General features: G+C 43.6%; 1 protein-coding gene across 3 annotated transcripts in view; it reads right to left on the bottom strand.

Annotated features, from left to right (window-relative positions):
- The window catches only part of VAV1 (vav guanine nucleotide exchange factor 1), a 171,443-nt gene that overhangs the window by 74,633 nt on the left and 70,843 nt on the right, over positions 1-25,967 (bottom strand). For all 3 annotated transcript variants that reach the window (XM_073552033.1, XM_073552034.1, XM_073552035.1), the window contains exons 6-9: positions 17,804-17,896; positions 17,607-17,675; positions 12,792-12,895; positions 10,722-10,821 (exon numbers count right to left, since the gene is read on the bottom strand). In XM_073552033.1, the coding sequence (XP_073408134.1) occupies positions 10,722-10,821; positions 12,792-12,895; positions 17,607-17,675; positions 17,804-17,896 (366 nt within the window). The remainder of the gene's footprint in view (positions 1-10,721; positions 10,822-12,791; positions 12,896-17,606; positions 17,676-17,803; positions 17,897-25,967) is intronic.

The following is a 25,967-nucleotide window of genomic DNA, read 5'->3' as shown; positions in this document are numbered from 1 at the left end:
TGGGGCTGCAGTGTACTGTGGCATTGCCTTCTGCCTGGGTCTCTCCCTGCCAATCTCCACCAGCTTTATCTCCCTGGTCTGCAGCATTCTTGGTGTTCACTGAATCTGGGCTTCGGTGGGGGGTTGAGTCACCCTCCCTAGGTGAGACCCGAGCACTCCTTTCCTGACTCCCCACAGACTTCTCTTCTGACATACCTCGTGGTCTCACAGTGCTGGACGCCATTGCTGAGGCTGTTGCTGGCTTCCCCTTCGGCATACTGCTCTGTAACATGCGGGTCAGGGCTGTTTCTTTGTGGTGGGAAGGGAACCGAGTGTTGCTGGAACCAGTTCCCCTTCTTCTGGAAGCACACATGGATCCTGTGGGTGAGTTAAAGTGAAGCATATTCTCCCTGTCCCAGGAGCACTAGGAAGCAGCTTCTTCACTCCATCACAGCTAAGCCATGCCCCACCACCCAGGACTCTAACACCTGCACCCAACACACACTATACTCAGATGTCAAGGTTAGATTTCAGAAAGGCAGATTTTAAGGGATTCAGAAAGAGAATTGGAGGGATCCAATGGCTGGATATCCTTAAAGACAAAAATGTCCAGGAAGGATGGGAAATCTTGAAAAATGAAATTCTCAAAGCACAATCGTTAACAATTCCAAAAAGAGGGAAGAATAGGAAGCATTTAAGGAAACCAGGATGGATGACCACAGAACTTAAGCACATGCTAAAAAGGAAGAAAGAAATGTTTATAAAATCGAAAGAAGGAGGCATATCTAAAGAAGAATATAATGCTGTCTGCAGAAATTGCAGGGCACAAATCAGATTACTAAAGCTGACAATGAATTGAGGCTTGCAAGAGATGTAAAAAGCAATAATAAAGGATTTTGGGGATATGTCAAAAGTAAAAGAAAAGTCAAAGATGCTATAGGATTTTTACAGGATGAAAATGATGAAATGGTAAGACAGGATGTTGAGAAGGCCGAACTTTTAAATTCCTATTTTGCATCTGCTTTCTCTCAGAAAGGAAATGTAACATCAACGGTTCTTCACTGTCCTATTAAGGGAATAGAAGAATCCAGGATATCTATAAACAGAAAGATAGTGAGGAAACACTTAACTAACCTAAATGAATTCAAGTCTCCAGGTCCAGATGAATTACACCCCAGAGTCAAGGGCGGCACGGTGGCTCAGTGGTTAGCGCTGCAGCCTTGCAGCGCTGGGGTCCTGGGTTCGAATCCCACCAAGGACAACATCTGCAAGGAGTTTGTATGTTCTCCCCGTGTTTGCGTGGGTTTCCTCCGGGCACTCCGGTTTCCTCCCACATTCTAAAGACATACTAATAGGGAATTTAGATTGTGAGCCCCATCGGGGACAGTGATGATGATGTGTGCAAACTGTAAAGCGCTGCGGAATATGTTAGCGCTATATAAAAATAAAGATTTATTTTTATTTATTTAGAGTTCTGAAGGAGATAGCAGAAGAAATTTTTGAACCCCTCTCCATAATCTTTGAAAATTCTTGGAGAACCGGAGAAGTCCCAGAAGACTGGAGAAGAGCAAATGTTGTTCCTATCTTCAAAATGGGGAAGAAGGTGGACCCAGGCAACTGTAGGCAGGTGAGTCTGACTTCTATACCAGGAAAGATCTTTGAGCAAATTATTAAACAACATGTATGTAAGTACCTGGACAAGAATGAAGTGATTAAACAGAGTCAGCATGGGTTTGTAACTAATAAGTCATGTCAGACTAACTTAATTTCCTTCTATGACAGAATCACTGATTGGGTGGATCAGGGAAATGCTGTAGATATAGTATATCTTGACTTCAGCAAAGCATTGACAAAGTATCTCACACAATCCTTATAAAAAAAATGGCTAAGTATGGAATGGACAAGGCAACTGTTAGGTGGATTCATAACTGGCTTAGTGATCGGACCCAAAGAGTGGTCGTAAATGGCTGCACATCCAGTTGGAAGAATGTCTCAAGTGGGGTACCACAGGGTTCTGTCCTCGGCCCTGTATTGTTCAACATCTTTATCAACGATTTAAATGAAGGAATTGAGGGTAAACTGATTAAATTTGCTGATGACACAAAGCTAAGAGGGATAGCTAATACTAGAGAAGAGAGAGAGAGGATTCAAAAAGATATAAATAAACTGGAGCAGTGGGCAGCAACTAACAGAATGGTTTTTAACAGGGAAAAATACTACATCTTAGAAATAAAAATGAAAGAAGCATATACAAAATGGGAGGAATAGGGCTAAGCAATAGCACATGTGAAAAAGACTTGGGTATACTAATTGATCACAGACTGAATATGAGTCAATAGTGTGATGCAGCAGCAAAAAAGGCAAATGCAATTCTAGGATGTATTAACAGAAGCATACAGACTAGATCACGTGAAGTCATTATTGCCCTCTACTCCTCTTTGGTCAGACCTCATCTGGAATACTGTGTCCAGTTTTGGGGGCCACATTTTAAAAAAGACATCAACAAACTGGAGCGAGTTCAGAAAAGAGCGACCAGAATGGTGATCGCTCTGCAAACCCTGTCTTATGAGGAAAGGTTGCAGAATTTGGGAATGTTTAGCTTGCAGAAGAGAAGACTGAGAGGAGACTTAATAGCTGTCTACAAATATCTCAAGGGCTGTCACATTGTAGAAGGATCATCTTTATTCTCATTTGCACAAGGAAAGACTAGAAGCAATGGGATGAAACTGAATGGGAGGAGACACAGATTAGATATTCGAAAAAACTTTTTGACAGTTAGAGTGATCAATGAGTGGAACAGGCTGCCACAAGAGGTGGTGAGTTCTCTTTCAATAGAAGTCTTCAAACAGAGGCTGGACAGACATCTGTGTGGGATGATTTAGCGAATCCTGCTTTGAGCAGGGGGTTGGACCAGATGGCCCAGGAGGTCCCTTCCAACTCTACGATTCTATGATACACATGACTGCCTGAAGTCTTGAACTCATGGACATCACCAGACGCTGAGTTTCTTCCTTTTTGATACTCTGCCAGGCCTTCACTGCGATGGTTTTCAGTTGCTGTTTGTTTGTGGACCTTTCTGTCTGAAGTTTAGTCTTTAACAAGTGAAATGCATGTTCAATTGGGTTGAGATCAGGTGACTGACTTGGCCATTCAAGAATATTCCACTTCTTTGCTTTAATAAACTCCTGGGTTGCTTTGGCTTTATGTTTTGGGTTATTGTCCATCTATAGTATGAAACGACAACCAATCAGTTTGGCTGCATTTGGCTGGATCTGAGCACACAGTATGGCTCTGAATACCTCAGAATTCATTCGGCTGCTTCTGTCCTGTGTCACATCATCAATAAACAATAGTGACCCAGTGCCACTGGCAGCCATGCATGCACAAGCCATCACACTGCCTCCGCCGTGTTTTACTGATGATGTGGTATGCTTTGGATCATGAGCTGTACCACACCTTCGCCATACTTTTCTCTTTCCATCATTCTGGTAGAGGTTGATCTTGGTTTCATCTGTCCAAAGAATGTTCTTCCAGAACTGTGCTGGCTTTTTTAGATTTTTTTTTTAGCAAAGTCCAGTCTAACCTTTTTATTCTTGATGCTTATGAGTGGCTTGCACCGTGCAGTGAACCCTCTGTATTTACTTTCATGCATTCTTCTCTTTATGGTATGGTCCAAATATATATGGACCTAACTGTATACTGAAGGGAGTCCTGGAAAGGTGAAGCCTGATCTACCTGGGAGTTTGCTGGACCCCTCACCTGGAGGATGCAGGGCCAAGTGGGCATACGTGCACCAGAACAGTGAGTAAAGCTTTGGAACTGCACTTCACTTGTGTTCTCTGATCATTCCTGCCTCACCCACCAACTCTGCTACATCTATTATCATTACCTCTAAAATCGACATACCAACTGCCCTGGGACAAAGCTCTGCCTGTGGAGAGCTGTACCAACTCAGCTGCATTACCACCAGTCCCAGAGGATCTGCCCCGCAGCGATGGTCATCTCTGACCAGAAACCACAGGTGTCGTCACGAACACTCTATTAAAACTTTATAAACTTTAGCCCTTGTAAATATCCCCTTCTATTGGACACCCAGGGCCACGGACCAGGTCACAGCTGCCATGACACATCCCATTAGAATATCGGCCCGGTACCGAGTATCCCCACTGCTCTGGCGGGTGATCCATATATAAGATTATACTAGAGGATTACATGAAAACAAGATAAAAGAGAATGGGAAAGAAAAGACATGGAGAATAAAATTTTAAATGTGAAAACAAGTGGAAGAAAATCTGAAATCAAAAATGTCACCAGGAATTTTGGGGCCCCATACTGGCAACATTTTTGGGCCCCTTTAAGACTCCACCCCAGCTTCGCCTTCACCGCTACTCCACCTCCATCCCTCAAACCTTCCACAGTCCAACCACCCACTCATGGAAAAACTCCACTTTTGCACCACTTCCTCACCAATCACATATTAACAGATCCCATAAAACACCATATTACACACATAGCCATCAGCTTTTGTTTAGGCCAAAAAAAAATGTAATATGCCACCATGACAATGTAGACTGTTTTGGCAGGGCCCTACTTTAACCTATTAAACATTTATTAAAATACCCAATACTCTTTTTTTAGCTATTTATTTATTTTTCTTTAAGGGAATGTGTCACATTCATTTTTTTTTTTTTTTTAAATGACCAATGATACCACATACAAGGGACAAATTCTGCCACACCATGGCCGGACCACATGTTACCACCACATAGTGACTGAATAATACTATGTACAAGGTAGAAATACCACCACTTGGTGACCAGACCACGTATTACCACCACATAGTGACTGAATAATACCACAAACACGAAACAAATACTGCCACACAATGTCCAATCCACATATTAGTGAGGCTTTTTTTCTTCTTTTTAACAAACTCTGGATTTTTTTTCACCACTTAAATAAAAAAGAACCTAGACATGTTTGGTGTCCATGAACTCATAATGACCTGGAGAATCATAATGGCAGGTCAGTTTTAGCATTTGATGAACTTGGTAAAAAAAAAAAAAAAATCCCCAAAATTGTTGTGGAATTGCCCTTTTTTGCAATTTCACCGCACTTGGAATTCTTTTCCTGCTTTTGAGTACATGGCGTGGTAAAACCAATGGTGTCGTCCAAAAGTACAACTTGTCCCCCAAAAAACAAGCCCTCACATGGCCATATTGACTCAAAAATAAAAAGTTATGGCTTTGGGAAGAAGGGGAGCGGAGTAATTATGCAACCCGCCATTCCAAATATAAATTGTAATCCACCATCAAACTGTGCCCCCACTAACTATAGGCACTTTCTCCACTCAATAAATATATAAATTAGCACCTGTACTCTTTCATCCAATTCAATACCAGTCACACTCCTGCATCCTCAACACCCCCACTCTGTACCTCCCTTTCCCCTAATTTATCATATTTACATCCCCCTCCACTCCAATTCATTATGTTGTGTCCTCTCTCCTATTCATCATTATTTGCCGTCTCCCGTTCCCATCCTCAATTAATCATTTGCTGTCCTCCATCCCCCCAGACCCATTCCGCCCCCCCCTCTTTACTTCTGCTCTTTGGGCCCAAACAGCAGTAAGAAGCCCTGATGGAGGCCCTATCTGAAAGTTATATTGTGTTTTTCATGGGGAAAGCTATACATGCATACTGTATGTGTAAAGTACTGCTGTTCAATAATGATACATTATGTTATATTGGTGACCAAACTTTTTCAAAGGTCTTTAAATGGGATATGTCAGGTCATTTTTGTGTGGTACCCTAATAGTATCCTGAAATAGGGCTTGGGCAGCCCTTTCAGGATATGTAACTTTTATTTCTCTACGTGACCCCGCTGTATTCCTGTAAGCTTAGAACAAATTTATTGTCTTATGCCAGTAAGTCAAGCATATGTAAATTGCAAATGAATATTAACCCCTTACCCTGCCCACTCCACTACACAGGCATCACTCAGTCATTCAGTCAGACTGCTTTATTACTCGCCTGAGGATCGCATCGCAATCATCGTACTGGCCGTCTGCTGCTCTGACCTGAGAGTGACAGCTGCATAGAAATACATGCTGTCACACTTATGTTAGAAGAGCAGACGTCTAGGCCGAGGTTTGTGTTGAGATTCTCGGGCAAGTAACTCGGCAGTTTGACTGAATCAGTGACGCCTGATGGGAGGGGGGGGTGGGATTATGGTCGGTATTAACATAAACTTGATTTGCCAGCACACATGTAAATGCGAAAAGAATATTCACGCCTTCCCTTTCATAATCCCTCCCACCCCTCCCAGCCGGTGTCACTGGTTCAGTCAGACTGCTGAGTTACTTGCCAGAGGATTCCATCACATTGAGATTGAGTGCTATGTGCAAAAATATAAGCTCTTACAGTTCTCCGCATGCTATTAAAGAGGATCTTAATGGTTGTCTGTGGAATGCTCTGTCATGCTGAATGCATTTGGGCACGCAAATTATAAGATCCACTGCTGACAGCTCCCTTTACGATTGCCGACCAATGACGTTCCACATGTGCTTGATGAGATGCAAGACTGGAGATGCTACAGGCCATGGTAGCGCAAGACTGGAGATGCTACAGGCCATGGTAGCGCAAGACTGGAGATGCTACAGGCCATGGTAGCGCAAGACTGGAGATGCTACAGGCCATGGTAGCGCAAGACTGGAGATGCTACAGGCCATGGTAGCGCAAGACTAGAGATGCTACAGGCCATGGTAGCGCAAGACTGGAGATGCTACAGGCCATGGTAGCACATTTAGGCCGCAAAGTCTGACTACAGTAGCACACGCAACATGCGGCTTGGAATTGTTGCTTTGAAAAATGTCTCCTAAGACACTGGAGAAAAATGGCCATACCACTGGGTCTACGAACAAATTAATGTAATCCTGAACAGCTAGTGTACCTGGAATAAAGACTAGAGAGTTCAGCTACCGTACATTATCCTACACCATATTCCTGGTAGCATGACCGGTGCATCATTCCCTCATGACAGCATCTTTATGGTATTACACACGAGTCATGCTTTTGTCTTGGAAACAATGATAACCAGAAATTAATCTGAAGATCTCATGAGCGATGCTATGAAGAGACCTTTAAGAGGAAACATCACACCAGTCCTAACCCTGGGATTATGGTGTGGGATGGTGTAATGCGCGGTAGCCAGTATTGTGCAAAAGTTCAGGCAGGCTTATTTAGGCAGATTCAATTTTAAGATAGTGACAGTTTGTCAGAGTTCACAGCTCAGCAATAGAGACAGGAAGAAAAAACCCTAAAATATTGGACAAATACTCCAGACATTAATATATTGAATAACTGAAACACTGAATAAGAAAAGTGAAGAAGTCTGGGCCTAACACAGGTATTCAATTGATAAGGGGAAGGAAGAGAGATAGGACAGGTGCCAGCAGCAGTGTCAGGCTCAGTGTGATTGTTCAGTGATATAGTAAAGCTGGTACCTACTGTATCTATTCTGATTGAATTGAAAATATACATTTTTGTTGTCCAATATAAAAGAAGAGGTTGGCATCTCCAGTAAAATAATTTCTCACTTTATTAAACTTCCATAAAAAATATGGAATCTCAGCATTTATAAAAGCACTAAACACTCCTTCATGATGACATCATACAATTAATTATATGCAACATGTGTGTAATAAATCAAAGAAGATAAATATAAGAATACAGCATTAACATTAATTTGACATTGCAATGGAGTCAATAAATATACAAGAGATCATTGCGAAAATTTAAGTCTGACAGTGAACTGGTATATAATTTCATGATCCATAATGTCTTATTCTTAGATAATAATTTTCTCCAATCACCTCCTCACTTAGGACTATTGATTATAAAAAATCCAGAAAATGTAAATGATTCTAAACTGCTGTCATGCGATTCAGAAAAAAATGATTTGCCACACCAGAAATGTTAATATCTAATTTAATGTCAGCAATATGCTCTGTGATTCTGATTTTTAATTTTCTGGTTGTGCATCCTATACACCGTATTTTTCAGATTATAAGACGCACTTTTTTCACCCAAATTTCAGGGAAAATGGGGATGCGCCTTATAATGCGCATATACCTTACTAGCCGCGGTGGAGCAGGGTTCCAGGGTTGCTGCTGGGGTAGGAAAGAGTGGGGCGCTGCTGCATACCGCAGGCTGGGATGTGGGGATGTTCCGATGTGTGCCGCTGCATGTGAAAATGGCTGCGGTTCTCTGTGGAGCGGGGGGGTCCACCTGCATTTTGTGAAAGCCCGGAGATCTCAGGAGACAAGATCTCGTTGCCGAGATATCAATTTGAGCATGTGCCGCCCGGTAGCCATTTGCCTGGAGGCCACCGCATCACAGTAATGGATGTGCGGGGGGGGGGATGATTCCAGGACTTCACAAAATGCCGGCGGAACCCCCCCGCACCACAGAGCACCACGGCCATTTTCATCCACAGCTGCACACATCGGAACACCCCCTCATCCTAGCCTGCGGCTTGCAGCAATGCGCCACTCTTGCCTCCTCCAGCTGTGACCCTGGGACGCCGCTTCACCGCAGCCACCACCCCTGGTAAGTAATAAGACGCATGGATTATAAGAGGCACCGCCATTTTAATAAAAACGTTTTTTTTCCTATTTTTCTCCTCAAAATTTAGGATGCGTCTCATAATTCGCAAAATATGGAACATTAATTCGCATTGCGTGCACACTACAGCATACACAACACGTGTAGTGTCACAATTATTGAATTATATTATTTTAAACAATTATGAGTATCGATTTTTAATAGAATTAGTCTTGGTGGTATACCGGCAAACAGAACATTTATTTCCACTACATTTGAAAAATCCCACTTAGGACAAGCAGGTTTTACCATAGGTTTTGTTTGTTCTCATAAAAGGTAGGAGAAAGAAAATAATGATTTTCCTTTTCTTGCAATTAAACCACAACCGTGTTTTAAAATTTTTGCCCAAGCTTCATCTTGGTTTATTACTGGTAAATATTTCTGTATGATCTGTTGTATAGAATCCTAGAAGTGATGATATGGCCCCAACAGAGTCCTAATCTCATCATCAAGTCTCTGTGGAATTACATTACAGAAGGATATGCACAATACTACAACCATAGAAGATCTGTGATTAGTTCTTCAAGATGTTTGGAATGACCTCCCTGTTGAGTTTGGTCAAACACTGCATGTATGTTTACCTAGAAGAACTGATACTTTGATTTAGATTTATTTTTTGTTCACTCACTTTGTATGTTATAAATTGATAACACTAAACTATTAACACTTCTATTTTCAAAAGCAGTCTTACTTTGCAGCCTTTTTTAAGCCATTGAGCATTGAAATGCTGCATAAATTTTGCTATATCCCTGGGGTGCTGCCGTCTTTCTGTTTCATAACTATTCAACTCATGTCATTGGGGAGAATGCATGTCCATATATCAGAATTTCCAGTAGAAGATGAAAAGAAAGTAGGGAACACTCTTAACTAAAGGTTCTGTCACACTTAGCGATGTACCAGCGATCCCGACCAGCGATATGACGCGGTCAGGATCGCTGGTGCATCGCTAAGTGGTCGCTAGTGAGCTGCCACACAGGCAGATCTCACCAGCGACATCACAGGAGTCGGGGGTCGCTACTTACGTGTCAGACGAGGCGATGAAGACGTCCTCCCGCCCGCGTCCACCCGTCGCTCGTTGGCGCCAGCAGGAAGCCCCAGCAGGAAGCTGACGACGAGAAACGGTCCAGGACGTTCTCGTGCGATCAGCGATAACCAGCGGGAGAGCGGTCGGAGGTAAGTATCAGACATAGCGATATCACTAGCAATATCGCTATAACGTCACAAAAACCAGTGACATTATAGCGATATTACTAGCGATATCGCTTAGTGTGACAGGCCCTTAAAGCCCCCGTTACACATAGCGATATCGCTAGCAATATCGCTGTAACGTCACTGATTTTGTGACGTAGCAGCGATATTGCTAGCGATATCGCTATGTCTGATACTTGCCTCCGACCGGCTCCCCCGCTGCTCATCGCTGAGAAGCTCCTGGATCATTTCTCGTCATCAGCTTCCTGCTGGGCTTCCTGTGGTGCCGACGAGCGACGCGTGGACGCGGGTGGGAGGACGTCAGGATCGCCACCTCTGACAGCTATGTAGCGACCGCCGACTGCTGCTATGTCGCTGGTGAGATCTGCCTGTGTGGCAGCTCACTAGCGACCACTTAGCAATGCACCAGCGATCCATATCGTTGTCGGGATCGCTGGTGCATCGCTAAGTGTAACGGTACCCTTAGTAATATATGCATAGGAAACAGAAAAATACTTTGGATTGTAACAAACCCCAGTCTGTGTATGTCGTCACTGGCTTTGACATGATGAAATACAGTGTGAGGTATTACAATATTGCAGGTAGATCAGTATATGGCATTCTTTTCATTTTATAACAATGGCTCTACTATTTAGTACAGTGTGGAATTACATGGTTAATAGGATTGATAAAAACAGCATTGACATCCAGAAAGAAGCATGATAAGATAGTCCTATTTGCATATTGGTCAGCATGTCACTAGTCACTTTGCATAGATTTCTTACATTATAACTGCTGTGCTGAAGTAAAGCCAAAAGCAAAGAGAGCTGGTATAGAGAAGTAAGATGCCAAAAGTAATAACTGGTCTAGAATACCAAGCAACTCCCCTACCTCTAATTTCATCCTGAATCCCTCATGTTCCTGCGAAATCTGTTCCAATCTTTTAGTGGCAGATTCCACGTGACTGCAGTATGTGCCATAAATAAGAAACCTGGTAGAAAGACACAATCGTGAAGACTAGGCAAGAGTCATTTTTGAGAGAATTAGTGATAAAGAAAGATATTAGTTGAGTTGTTGTATTTCTTTTGTGGTGTTTTAATGGGATTTTGCACATGGTTATGTCTGGTATTGTAGGCAGCTCCGGCCCATATAAATTAATGAAGTATGGCCACGGACATTTTTCTTCATTAAATGTGTGCATATGTGTATGTAATTTAGCGTGACTGAATTAATATACTCGCCTACCGCCTCTCTGGTGTCCAGCATCGGTCTTCTCCTCTTCTGAATGACATCACTGCTCTGCAGACTCCTCTGGGTCACGCGGAGCGCAGTGACTTTTACAATGTAAGCCTATGGAGTATCCGAACAAGGCACCCAAGGCTTTCATTGTAAAAGAAACTTTGGGCTCACACAGAGCGTAGAATGAGCTGGCTGGTCTCATATAAAGTGACATCACGGAGAAGAGCTGAAGACCGGCGCTGGACACCAGAGAGCGACGGTAGGCGAGTATACTAATACATTCACACTACATTAAATAATCAGGGGAAAAACTGGCCATTTTTGACCTGGTGACAGTCCCAAATAAAGTTCATGCTTCTGGATTATTTAAAAAAAACCAAACACTTTATAAAGGATTTCCACTCTAAATTATTATCTATCCATTGGATTGTTGATAATTGTTACATTGGTGTGAGCGTCATCATTGAGATCCCTACTAATCGCCAGAACAAGTGACTTGCGTCTCCCATGCTACATGGTAGTCTTTTGGATGCAAAACTGACACTCTGTTCTAAATTTATGGTGTGGAGGTACAAAACAGCAAAGCATAGCATTGCACTCAACTATTTTCCCAAATCCATAGATTTTGAATTAAACTGCAGGATGGGGTGCCCTGGAAGACTGGAGAACACAAGTCTAGTACATGGGATAGATAATAATTTATGCAGACTGGTTTGCTCTCTCAGGTGGCAAAAGAACAGGCTGGACTACATATTGTATATATATTCGTGTTGTGAAAAGAAAAAAACATAAAGCATCTTTAAACTTTCCTTTACTGTTTTTTTAAATTTTGCTTTTTTACTGCTCATTCATTGCCTAGGTAACCAGCCACCACTGCTGTCTAGCATAATGCTTACAATCTCTTTTCTATAGAGCTTGTAAACACCACAATGATGCTGGCCAGGAGGACACTGTTACCTTCCGATCCTGGCCAGCGTCACTGCTCCTGTGCCTCTCTGATGCTGCAGTAACAAAGCTGCCTCATACAGTAGAATTACACAGACCAACCGACGGCACACTATGACCGCCGATAGGTAAACTTTTCCCAACTGGAGATTGTTTGAGATCTGTATTAGATCACTCATTGCATATAGGTGCCATTTTTCTCAGCAGTGCAAGTCCTGGCACAGGACATGATGCAATTTTTCTCTACAGATGCAGATCTGCACTGCCCATAGTATAATATTGGTCTGAGTGCTATCTAATAAAACACTTAGTTATAGAAACTATGACCCAGATTCCTCATAGTTGTTTCTCCACTTTTCTCAAATATGTTTTTGCATTTGCTCCTTGTTCTCTATGTGTTTTCTGTCACTTTTTATACTGTCCTTCTTTTTTAAATCTTTTTTATTTTTTTCCGCGACAACTTTGCTTATCCAGATGTTTTAGACAGGTTCAGCAACTGCAGCTTTTAATAAATGAGCATTTTTTTTGCATATTTCACTCCAGTAAGGTTTCTGGAGGAGATAACAATTTGGTGCATTTTTGCGACTTTTTAAAGGATTTACGACTTTTGGTGCTGAAAAAGAAAAGTGATTTGAATAAATTGCACATAAATGACCTATATGACCTATGAAAAAAAAGAAAAGACGGTCTTATGATGTATTGTCAGCATTTGTTCATTAGTTTATGAGTTATCCCCCTGATCAGAGTACGTTCTCTATATATTTATTTTTATCATACTTCTCCTTGTACTGAAGAAACACTTGATACAAGTTCTGACTGGTCTTCAATGAGGTGAAGTTTTTCGTATCTGACAAAAAGTTTTTATGGAGTTTCCTCAGGTCCTGAAATAAAGGGGATATGGAGATAAGCAAAGCATCCAGGATACCAAAAGCATAGAGATAACATGTAATAGGCACGGTTGAAGTTTAGCTCCAGTTTTGGGCCACTTGCAACCCTTCACACACACTTTTTTACATGTAAAAACAAATCCACCAAGGACCTCAAGCGTTTTTCTGAACATATTTACAAGCATTTTTGGTGATGTTTTTGTTAAATTTGCAAGAAGCCTCTAGGGTTCGCTCACACTGCAATATAACACTGCCGAGTGCTATCCAATGTTATACTATGGGGCAGTGCCGATTCAGTATGAGAAAACAATCACAGCATACTGCGAGTGGCTCCGATATTCGGATCGCGCGCCCCCATACAAATCTGTGAGTGCGTGTAAAACATTGGACTGCACTCGGATAACATCTGAGTGCAGTCTAATTACCACAGACACAGAGAAAGAAGAAGATGGAGAAATTAAGTTCTCCATCTTTTCCACACCTGTACTGCGATTTTCTCATGTGAGTGAATCATATCACACTCATGCATACCAACTTGTACTCCAGTTCATTTTTTAAGTGCAGGTAACGGTGTGGCCTCCCTTCCTTTGAGTTGGACTTTACATTCAGAAAGCTCCCCACTAGCTGTATGTCCATGTTTGGGACCTGGTCCTGTCTTGGGCTTTGTTTTATCACCAGTGTGAATATGCTCCTATTTTGCTTTCATAACAACTTGTACTCCAGTTAATTTTTTTTTTTTCAGTTTAAACGTATCTCACTCATATCACACTCGGATCAAAGTCTGGCAGAGTTTGCGCCGACTGTCATCAACAAAATTGGTGTGATTCTCTCACATGAGGGAATATAAGCAACTATAATTGTACCCTTATTCTGGTAATTCTTATATATCGAATTAGAGGAGTGCAGCTAAACAGCACCAAAGGCAATACTGCATTTAAAAAAAAGAAAAAGAAAATTTTGGTCTTAAACCCTCACCACTCACACCAAAACAAAATGCATTATATATGGTATGATTTTAAATGATATTTTAGACTTTAACATAACATATGGCTAACAGAAAAGTATAATAATCTAAACGCATGTTCCCACTTAGTAGATACACTGCAAATTTTTCATAGATCTACGTATGTTACAGTAACAGCATTGTGGATGAGCCTTTACCACATAGACCTCAATGTAAATCACTTGTGACTTTTGACTCCCATGCAACTTGTATGTGATTTGGATTGGTTTTGTTCTATTGCTGTAAAATAGTAGTGGAACAGCAATAACTTATGTTGCAGAATCCGTGTGGCAGTGCAGCACTAGCCTTAAGTTATACAGTACGGTCTATACATTTTTTTCTGAGATGAGCGAATCAATTCGATGCAAATCAAATTTGTGTAAAATTTCAGGAAACTGACTGCACCTCGCAATATAACTAATTTTGGGCGAATCACAAAAATAAAATACATACAGTGCTGCCAGTTTACTCAAAACAGAAGATTGCATGAGCCAGAGAAGACTCACATGATCTCAGGTGTGGCCGCTTAGACTTTCCCATAATGCTTTACAGCTATCATATCACACGCTATAGCACAGTCAATAAGGAATGGCTATCATAGCCTTTATACAAGCAGAGGCAGGGAATGCAGCAGCTGCTTTGTAGTCAATCTGAATGGTGAGAGGACACAGATCACAGGATAGTGAGAGGACACAGCTCAGTGTGGCTGGAGTCAGACACAACGTATAAAAATATGGACCATATGTTCCCTGAACAGTGATCCGTATGTCATCCGCTGTCAAGGCGTGGCTGCGTTTTTTACGCATGTAAGCATCCGTATGCCGAGATTTTCTCTCCAGCTTGCAAAATGGACATACAATGGAGCCCAATGACAGGTTAAAACACAAACAAAAGAATAGATATAGACACATAGAAAAAATAATATATATATATATATATCTATATCTATTGCCCTGTAGCTGTGGCTAGTAATGGGTTAATAATGGGTTAATGTCAACTTTCTACCTTGACAACGGGACCGCTGCTAATGCGACCGGCCCTGCTGTAAACCACTGCCGAATGAATTAGTTCATCTCTGCGCAGTCTCCCCAGCTGACGAGAGATGAACTAATAATCGTGGGAAAAAGTTCACCTCCGGTCAGCCAGGGACTCCGCATAGCCTCACTGATTACTAAGGCTGCGCGGAGTCCCTGGCTGACCGGAGGTGAACTAGTGAGCGTTGGAAAAAGTTCAGAAACTTTCCCATGCTTATTAGTTCATCTCCGATCAGCTGGGGAGACTGCGCAGAGATTAACTAATTCATTCGGCAGTGGTTTACAGCGTGGCTGGTCGCATTAGCACCAGTCCCGTTGTAAACCAGTTAACTCCTTCTGATGGATTGCAGCGGAGGACCTGACTGAACAGCGGAGAGGTATGTATACTGTTGTTGTTTTATTTATTTATTTATTTTACAGATCCATGGCTTGTTTTTGGATTAGCAGATGAATAAATTTGGTCAAAAACTTGGTGTGTTTATTTCATTAAAAGAACTTTTAATTCATGTCGGTGTGTGTTTTTTTTAACCCTTTACTATTCTAGGGTTAATAATGGAGAGGTGTCTTATTGACACCTCTCCATTATTAATCCGGCTTAATGTCACCTTTAAGTGACTCTGTGGCTCTAAGATAGAAAGGGAGTACAGTGAGGAAGGTACAAAAAGTCGAGAGTTACCTGAGGGTGACTGGGCAGAGCCTCAAAAAAGGTTGAAGGAGTCTGAATTCTTGGCAGTCAAGGCCCGACTTGGAGAGAAGGAAACGCAGGCGTTCCAAGACCTCACCAAAAGACTGGCTCAAGAGAAGCACAAGGTGGCAGATTTAAAGGCCGCATTAAAGATAAGGACAGAGCTTGTAAAACAAGAAACAGTCCTGAGACAGGCGGCTGAGCAAAGAGTGGGTGAGCTGGAGAAGGAAGTCTCTGAGCTACGAAGTCACCTGGTAATGTGCCAAACTGAGAAGAAAGCCATATTGGGAGATATGGAGGTGCTCTGGGAAGCCTAAGGAGGTCTAATGCAAGAGAGGAAGTTGGAGGTTGCAGAATTACAGCGGCACTGCCAGAGTGATGAGGTGGAACAAGACAATCAACCGGTCGAGGTAGATGTCTTGATGGAAAGATCCATGGCAAAACGGGAGCCATCTGTCCATGAAGGGAATGAGACCTCGCTCTTCAAGTGCGTGATAGAGGTACCTGAAGACCTGAGAGAAGCGTGTGCTAGGGAGTCTATGCATGAAGATTTCAAGAAGGCTGTGGGGTGTGTAAGGTGTATTGGACCCCGGAAGATAAACAGTTAGTGGTACTGTCCACATCTAGTGTCACGGCAAAAAAAGTAGCTGTCCTGAGTGACCAGCACTGGAGATGTGTGCGGAAGAAGTGGTTGGTCCAGTTGGAGAATGAAGAGGCTGCTAAATGGCTGGAGCGTGAGGAAAGCTCGGAGGCTTCTGGAAGATGTAATACACGTACCTATTCCCATGGTGAGGAAAGTCATTGGGGAAAATGGTCGATTTTATGCAAGAGATGATGAATAAGTCTGGAGTGGTGAAGCTAAGTATTCCAGGTGACCATGAAGATCAGATACCCAGGGAAAAGGGTATGGTACCGTTCTTCGTTTTAGGTACGATGGAGAGTTTTGGAAATATATGGACTCTGCTGGAGTATTGTATGGCGTATCAAAAGGAAGTGGAATTGATAAGGCTGGAAAGACGACGCAGTACGCGTGCCAGTGTTTACCTCAAAGACCTGCAAAGTGAGTAATCCCCGTCCACTCACATGGTGGAACGTTACAATATATATATGTATTCTATGTGTATATATCTATTCTTTTATTTCTTTATTAAACATGTCAGTGTGATTTTACTGTATCGCACAATGAATTGCCGGCTTTTGTTGAGGGACACTGGTGCATATTTCTCGCAAGTCACATGCCTGGTGCGTGTGTAATCCATATTTTTCTCGCCCCCATAGACTTGCATTGGCGTATTTTGCCCATAATACACTGACAATCGCAGCATGCTGGGTTTTTTCTCAGCCCGTAAAATACGGAGGAGAAATATACGGCTGATGGGAGCTGCCCCATAGAGAAACATTGGTCCAACTGTAATGCGTTGTTTTTGCGCCTCTCACTCATCCGTATTTCTCTCTAGTGTGACGCCGGCCTAATAGTGATAAGCAGAGAACACCATAAACTTCACCATATATATTGATGGTTGTTGGCCAAACTTTCCCATACACAGGAGCACTTACTCAGCTGAGTGTCACTGTTTCCTCTATGAGCAAATGAGAAAGCCACCAACTCCCACTGTCAAGGTGAATAATGCAATTGGCAGTCTGAAATAAAAAATGCGTGACCGACATTTCTTTGGACCATCAGTCGGCTGACGCCCCCATTCACATAAGATGTCGACCGAACTCATTTATGTCGGTGGGTTCACCCGACATTGGTCTAATGTGTACGGAAATCTTAAGACACTGAATAAACATTACAGAGTGTGTGTGACAGAACAGCAGTGAAAAACAGTTATCATCCATATACTCATTTCGAAAGATTCGCTCTTCTCTAGTTTCCTTATAATAGGTACACTTGCTTTTGAATAACAATGCATATTATGTAGAGCTGATATCACAGTGTCCAATATTCTTATGCATAAATACTATACTAAATATAGTCACCTCTATATTGATGAATATGTCACTCATTTTATCTCTGCGATGGAAATTCTGCAGGGGCTTCATAAAATACTGAAAAAGAGAAACCATCCAATCAACTTCACCAACATTCATCACTGGGTCATCAGAGATACTGTACGTTCAGCTTTTATGCAGCAAATCAGTATCACCTTGTCCACTGCTGCTACATATATCAGTACCTGGCAGATGGATTCAAGCGTGTCTGTGTACTTTTCCTCTGTCTGGTACAACTCGTGGAGGCAGCACCTTTTCATGTCATCGGAAGTCATTTTCTGTTTGTTATTTTAAGAGAAAAAGAGATATACCTTTGTAGAACAGAATACAGTAAGGAAGATTAATGCAAGACCAGTCATATCTAGTTTCTGAGGCTGAAGCTGCTATATTTTGTAACATTAGTTATGTATCTGTGGAGCCCCCAGGAGTATGGCCGCCACAATGGCATTGCCTTCCTCCAGGGAGGGTGATGTCATGCTTGGAAGCGAGGAAGGGTCTCTCTAACAGTTAATCATTTACATGCAACACGCTCCCACTCCAGGCCAGCAGAGGAAGCTCTGAACCAGGATTTGGTGAGGAGCGCGCTCTGAGGACCAGGAGGGGAAATAGTTAGTTAGTGTGAGGAGGGCAACGAGTGTAGACAGTGTGGAGAGAAGCTGGAGGTTGAGCTGAGGTGAGAGAGCTCCCTCCCACTCCCAGAGATAGCGCAAGATCTGGAGCCTGGTCTCCATGGTTGTATGGATACTGAAGGTCCTGCAACAGAAACCAGAGGAATAGCAAGCTGTAAATGCTCTATTCCCAACTAAGACTCGGAGGCACAACAGCGACGGGTGAGCCTAGAGAGATAGAGGGCTACAGCTGTCTGCCATACGAGGTAGTTCCAAGAGAAGATAAGAAGAAGGAACTTCAGTGTAACACTGTACTGCATGTACCTCAAGCCAGCGCTAGGAAGGAGACTACACAACCCATCTGATAGAGAGATCCCTGAGTTTCTTCCAGGCTAGCCTGCTCCTGTGCCATCTGTAACCAGGACCCTGGACTGCGTTTGCCAAGTAAAGGTAAAGAAACTGCACCCTGTTGTGTCCTTGCCTCCTTCCTGCAACATCCTCAGCACTGCTACATCTCTGTGCCAAACACAGCACCCTCTTCCTAAATATTCCGCTACACTGCCCTGGGACCAACAGCCCTACCTGTGGAGGGCTACAACATCATTGCTGCACTACACCATCTGTTCCAGAGGACCTGCTTGCAGCGTCGGCTTAACACCTCCCTTGCCGAACACCACAGGTGGCGTCACGAATCACTTATAAACTTTATTCCCCACTCAACCCATTTTACATGGGTGCCCAGGGCCACGGCTTGGGTCACTGCTGCTGTGACAATACCCTCTGAGAGCCCAGCCCGGTACCGAGTACCCTACAGCCCTGGGAGGGCGACCCATATTGGAATCACGAACAGGATTACGGAGCCCGGTATCCCCGGGTCCTGTGTGCTATAGACTGTGTGCGAAATTGGCGCCATTGCCACCATTATCCCGCTGATTGGTGTGCGCGGGAAGAAAAGGGGCAGGTCTTCATGGGCGGAGCCAGCCGAAGAGCGCGAAGAAGTGAAGTGCCACGCGGGAAGAGAGGACAGCGCGCGAGAAGGGGAGGAGCTGAGACCTACAGCCAGTAAGCCGCTCAACCCCGGGGCTCCGAGGGAGGAACAATGACCGCTATGACCAGGACGGACGTCCCATCTGTCGTCGCTGCCACAAGGCAGGCCATCTTGCAAGATTCTGTCCTTTAACACCATAAGTCCCAGAGAGGGGTCATTTAACATTTCTACCTTTGGAACCCAGAGACGGGTCGAATGACCTGAAGGATTTTATCTAACATCCTATAATCACCGTCTTTTGTTCTGTAATTAAGGCCACTACTGTCGCACCACAAGAGGTTGTTGTTTTCCATTGAGTTTAGCCTTTTAGTTTCTAGTTAGTTCTATTTAGTTTATTGTATTTGATAATATAAAGACTATACATATTGTATTTAGTTTAGTTTTATTTGAGCAAAAAAGCACTGAAACAATGAATCATTTTTTATATATTTTAAATAGAGAATTAGAAATTTTAGAGCAAGGTACAGCTGTGAGTAATGACCAGAATCATTTGTGTCCAAGTCAAGAGGACTGAAATGTCAGTGTGAAAAATATACAAAAGAACAACTGTTATTTGTCTCTATGCTTTTTATTTTTGATAGAAAAATAAAAAAATACAAGGAATAAAACAATTCCACACATATTTACAATAGGCTGCAGTGGGGGCTGCATGTGTGTGTGTGAGTGGCATGTCCTTCTTGTGTGACTAGCATTTCAGCACTCACCGAGCAGTCTGTCTGCACTGTCGGAACATACCTGGCACTGCCTGGGTATGTCCCTGGTACATTTGCCACACGTGTATTTGTAGCAGTCAACACATGTCTCTGTTGCACAATTGTTCGTGCATCGATGGTTGACCTGACACTTCGCGCTTTTGCCAGGGCAGGGTGTGGAAGGTTGTTGCCGAAGGAGTTTCTCCTTGCGTGCCTTCTTTTCACTCACATGAGAGCCACCTAACTCTTTTGCAATCTCAACCAGGAAGTCCACCTGTCTCTCCTGCACTTCAGTGCATGCCTGATAAAGAACATGCGCATTCAGTGCTGCCATGTCAATAATGTTGTAGAACATGGCGACTGGCCATCTCCATGTTCCTGCACGCACGCTGTACTCCCGCACCATTTGGTCCATTACATCCCCACTTGTACTTCACGCCACACTGTGCCATCTTTTGCGGTCTCTGTCGGCTCACTCGCCAACTGAGCTCTCTTTTTTGGTAGAGGAGGAGTCTCCTCATCTGCAAGATAAATAGTTTCAAATTAACATTTTGTTTTGGTTCTAAATAAAAAAGATAGTCAGGAAATAAAAATCGGTAATTTGAAAAATCTAGCCTGAAGACATCTCAGAGTCCAAATCCGGTTGAAGGACTATGACTTCTCCATCTGAGTCACAAGGGTTGGTGTTGCTCAGGATCAGTTCCAATGCCAGTTGAGTGGTGAGCCTTCTCTGCATTTTGCTTCTTGTGAACATAATAGGTGAAGCTGTCACCTATTTATCCCCCACAGCACAAAAGGCTGCATGCAAATTTGCTAAGGTGTTAGCAACCTTATGCATATCCCCCGCACCACAATGCAGCTGGGGGGTGGGCAGACGCACTCAGGAGCAGCTTACATTCTTTTGCTCTTTTACAAGACCTTTGTTGAGGTGGATCAACACAATTAATTTGTTTTGTTTTTTGTCTGTCATTTTTAACCCACTTCTTTCACATCTTTTTTTAAAAGAAAAACATAACTAAATTCTTTTAGAAAAACTTGAAAAATTGAAACAGATTGTATATTTTGCAAACTATATGTACATTTGGCAAAATGACCAGCACAACATCACAGATCAGCAGCAAAAGGTCACATCTCTCCCAAAACACTTCATGTGTGCTTCAAAACAAAATGTGTGGTTTATACAAATTGTCAGTTCCCTCAAAATGCAAAGTCTCTTGACCGTGTTTCACACAGTGTTTTGAGGATGAATTCAGCTCTACTCCCCCCTGCAGATTCCTCAGACAATGGCCACATTTACAAATGAAAGGATGCTAATTGGAGCCATCAGAGTTGTCAGTTCGGACTAAGGGTCATTTGACCCTCTTTCGGGACTTCAGGGGGGAGCTCGAAATTTCTGGGACTTCTAGTGTTAAACGAGTAACCCCTGGGGCAGAGGGCCAACCCCCAGGAGTAGGACCACAAGGCCCAAGGAACTGGTGAGCCAAGTATGTTGGAGGGAGACCGATCCTCCCTGTGGTGATTGACGGCATCCCCATGAACGCTTTGCTGGACACTGGCTCCCAGGTGACCACTATACCCTATATCCTCTACAAGCGGTATTGCGCTGACTCAGAACTCACCCGTGGCCCAAGTGATGAACTAACAGTAGTTGCCAGTAATGGTCAGTCTTTATCACAAGTGGGATGTAAAGAAATTACTGTTAAAGTGGTGGAGTTAAAATGTGAAGGTCTGATAGTTGTGGATATTGATCGACGAGAATGTAATCCCATGATGACTCTTAGTAGAAATGTAATTGAAAATTGTCTTTCCGAGGTTATTGTCTTGTTGCAACAGGTGGCTGAGACTGCTGGTTCCAGTGAACAACGAGTCCTGCAGAAGAAGATCAAGGCCCTGATGCTAAGACAGCAGGATGAACTCTCTGGCGGAGAAATTGGCAGCGTCAGAGTGAGTGATGCTTTTCCCATTGCAATACCCCCCCCAGATGTGAAATGTTGATTTGGTGTCGGGCAGCCATAGGCCTCAGAGGAAAAGATTACCAGGCATTGGTAGTACCAGTGTACTCTGATAGCCGGCCCACTGTCCTGACAGCCGGAGGCGTAGTTGATGTACGAAAGGGGAGAGTACCTGTACGCCTTTTGAATTGTGGGGTATGCCACAGTTGCTAAGCTGCTCACTGTCAGTAATAATGCAATGCAGGCAGCAGAGCCCTTGGTCTCATCCAACCAGGTGGAGGACAATGGCTCTGTAAAGCAGCTGGAAGAGTGGTGCCAGCAACTGCAGGTGGGAACTGACTCTACACCTTTATTCCAGAAAAATGAGGTTTACAGGGTAACCCAGGAATATGAGCGGGTATTCAGTAAACAATCCCTAGATTTTGGGACGGCAAAAGGGGTTCAATATCATATCCCCACTGGAGATCATTCACCCATAAAAGAAAGATACCGGCAAATACCCCCAACACAATACCAATGTGCTAAAGGTATGTTGAGAGAGATGAAGGAAACTGGGGTTATCAGAGACAGTTGTAGCCCCTGGGCAGCTCCCATAGTTTTTGTAAAGAAAAAGGATGGTACCATGAGAATGTGTGTTGATTACAGGAAAATTAACAGCATTACACATAAAGATGCCTACTTATTACCTAGGATTGAGGAATCATTAGCTGCACTTAAAACTGCTAACTACTTTTCCACCTTAGATCTCACTAGTGGGTATTGGCAGGTTCCCGTGGCAGAGGCAGACAAGGAGAAAACAGCATTTACCACCCCAATGGGTCTCTGTGAGTTCAACTATATGCCATTCGGGCTCTGCACCGCCCCAGGAACATTTCAACGGCTGATGGAGTGCTGCCTGGGACACATGAACTTTGAGACAGTCCTGTTGTACCTTGATGATGTCATTGTTTTCTCCAAAACTTATGAAGACCATCTGGAGCACCTGGCTGAGGTGTTTGAAGTCTTGTCCAACTTTGGCCTGAAGGTGAAGCCTTCCAAATGCCACCTCCTGAAGCCCAAGGTACAGTACCTCGGTCATGTAGTGAGTGTAAATGTGGCACCGGATCCTGACAAAGTCACAGTCATCCGGGACAGGCCGAAGCCCAGCAACCTCCATGAAGTACGCCAATTCCTCGGGTTGGTAGGCTACTACCGAAGGTTCATCAAAGGCTTCACTGAAATAGCCACCCCTATGCAAAATCTTCTGGTGGGACAGTCCAAGAAAGCCAAACAGAAGAATTCCACATTTTGAATGGACTGAGGAGTTGGAGAGGTCCTTCACCCGACTGAAGATGGCTCTCACAGGAGATGAAGGTCTGGCCTACCCAGATTATGACCAGCCCTTTGTGTTGTATACTGATGCCAGCAACGTGGGACTGGGAGCAGTACTGTCACAAGTACAGAATGGCAAAGAAAGAGTGATCTCCTATGCCAGCAGGAAGCTTCGTCCCACTGAAAGGAATTCTGACAACTACAGTTCCTCGCCATAGTCTGGGCTGTGACTGAAAGATTCAAGCATTACCTAGCTTCAGCCAAGTTTACCATCTTCACGGACAACAACCCGTTGACTCACTTGGAAACTGCAAAACTAGGTGCACTGGAGCAGAGATGGATGGCTCGGCTGTCTAACAATGAGTTTACCATCAAGTACCGAGCAGGGCACAAGAATTCCAATGCTGATGCGCTGTCCAGGATGCCTAATCTGCCAGATGCAGGAGAAGACCCTGAGGCTCTTGAAGAAATAGAGTTACCTCCCTTCCACCGGCCAATTGCAGCCCAACGTGCCCAAGGAGTGAGATACAGAAGGTCTGGCTTGAAAGAGGCCACCCTAAATCCATTGCCCGATCACGATTGAGCAGAAACGCAGGATAGTGACCCCGCAGTCCGCCTGGTGAAGGCGCTACTGTCACAAGCTGACTCACGCCCAGAGTCGGATGCTCCTGAAGAAACCCAGCAGTTGTGGAAGTAAAGAGGTCGGCTGTTCATTTATGAAGGAAAGCTGTGTTGGACGAGTATCAATGCCCGCACTCATGAGTTGGTCTGGCAGGTAGTAGTCCCAAAGAGAGAGGCATCAATGGTCTTGGAATCATACCACAATGGAGCTGGCCACTTCGGACGGAAGAAGTTGGAAGCATTGCTCCGGGAGAGATTCTACTGGGCTGGTATGAGGAAAGCCATTGAAAAATGGTGCCGAGAGTTTGGACAATGTAACCTGTGCAGAAAGGATCGAAACAGCCAGAGAGCTCCTCTGCAGCCAATAGTGACCAAGCAGCCACTCGAGTTGGTTGCCCTAGACCATGTGAAATTGGTCCCAAGCCGGTCGGGCTACATCTATGCTCTTACCATCATGGACCACTACTCAAGATTCCTGGTAGTTGTGCCTGTCAAAGATCAAACAGCCAGGACAGCAGCCAGAGCCTTTCAACAGCACTTCTGTAGACCACATGGATATCCTGAGCGAGTGCTTACAGATCAAGGTCCAGCTTTTGAGGCAGAAGTGTTCCAGGAATTCTGTAACTTGTATGGTTGTAAGAAGATCCGGACAACACCGTACCATCCACAGTCCAATGGCATGTGTGAAAAGATGAACCATGTGGTGATTGACCTACTGAAGACCTTGCCTTTGGAGAAGAGGAATCTGTGGCCAGAAAAGTTGCCAGATCTGGTAGACCTCTACAACCACATTCCTGTGAATTCCACCAACTGCACTCCAGCCTACCTAATGAGAGCGAGGCCTGGTAAACTGCCTATTGATTTGGACATGGGAGTCCTGACACCTGAAGTGACGTCAGCAGATGCTGACTGGGACACAGAGAGGCAGCAACAGTACAGAAGAGTACAAGAATGCGTGGAAAAGAGTCTAGCTCAGGCAAGACAAAAACAAGAGAGGAACTACAATCTGCATGCACGTGCATTTCCCTTGTCACCAGGAGAACAAGTCCTCAAGAGGAAAAGGAGGATGCATAAATTGGATGACCAATGGGAAGCTGAACCTTACACCATTCTACCCTCAACCTTTGACAATACCAAGGTGTGCCTTATTAGCAAAGAAGGAAAAGAAACCTCAGCAGCCGTATCAAGGGATCATTTGAAATTATGCCCTGCCCAGTTAAGAGAAAGAATGGAAGAACAAAATAACATCCGACCCATAGAAGAAGAAAAGGTCAGCACCATACTTGGTAATTCCCTGCAAATTGGACTAAAGTAAATGATGCAATAGTGGTGCCAGTGTTGACCTTTCCCCAACTGGTAGTACAGGAATAAGTGACTCAGAAAATCCTGAAAATCAGGAAAATCAGGCAGCAGATGCCACACCAGCAGTGGAGCCAGAGAACCCTGCCCCGCCGGTGGTGAATCTGTCATGCCCACAGTGAGTAGAACTGGTCCTAGGAAATCTAGCATCCCTGTGCTACGCAGAACCAGCAGTAGTGTATCCAGTACATTACACATTACACCAGTAGTTAGCATCAGGCAACCAGTAAGATCCCCAGTCACACCAGTGTTACACAGGTCTACCCGTACTACACAAGGTATACCGCCCATCAGATATCGTGTATAGATAGGTCAATGTAAAAGTTGAAATGTATATATGTAACTGTTTTCAAGTTTGTGCCTACAGGTAATCTGTAAGAAGCCTTTTTGAAGTTCTTGTTTCATGTTTTGATGGACATTGGACCACAGGACTTGTGTGGTCAAAATCAACTTTGTGCATAGTTCACCAATTGCCCAGGAATGGACCATGGACATTGATGGTTGGACTTATAATCATAGGACTATTTTTGGAGCTTTTGGTTTTTGTAAATTTTTCATTTTTCAAAATCTTGTAACCTCCATAATTGTTTGTCGTTTGTTATATGTTTTTATGTTGTTCATCAGCCCAGGAGTGCTGACTTGCACTAGGGGGGAATGTGGGAGCCAAACAAGAATATAGCTCACAGTAGAAGCGATACAAATAAGACGTTTCGGCTCAGCCCGAGCCTTTATCACTTTATCGCTGAAATACAAAAGGA

The sequence above is a fragment of the Dendrobates tinctorius genome, unplaced genomic scaffold (genome assembly GCF_039654945.1).
Source record: "Dendrobates tinctorius isolate UK_male_01 unplaced genomic scaffold, ASM3965494v1 ptg000183l, whole genome shotgun sequence".
NCBI classification, from domain to species: Eukaryota; Metazoa; Chordata; class Amphibia; order Anura; family Dendrobatidae; genus Dendrobates; species Dendrobates tinctorius.
This window is presented reverse-complemented; position numbering and strand designations above follow the sequence as displayed.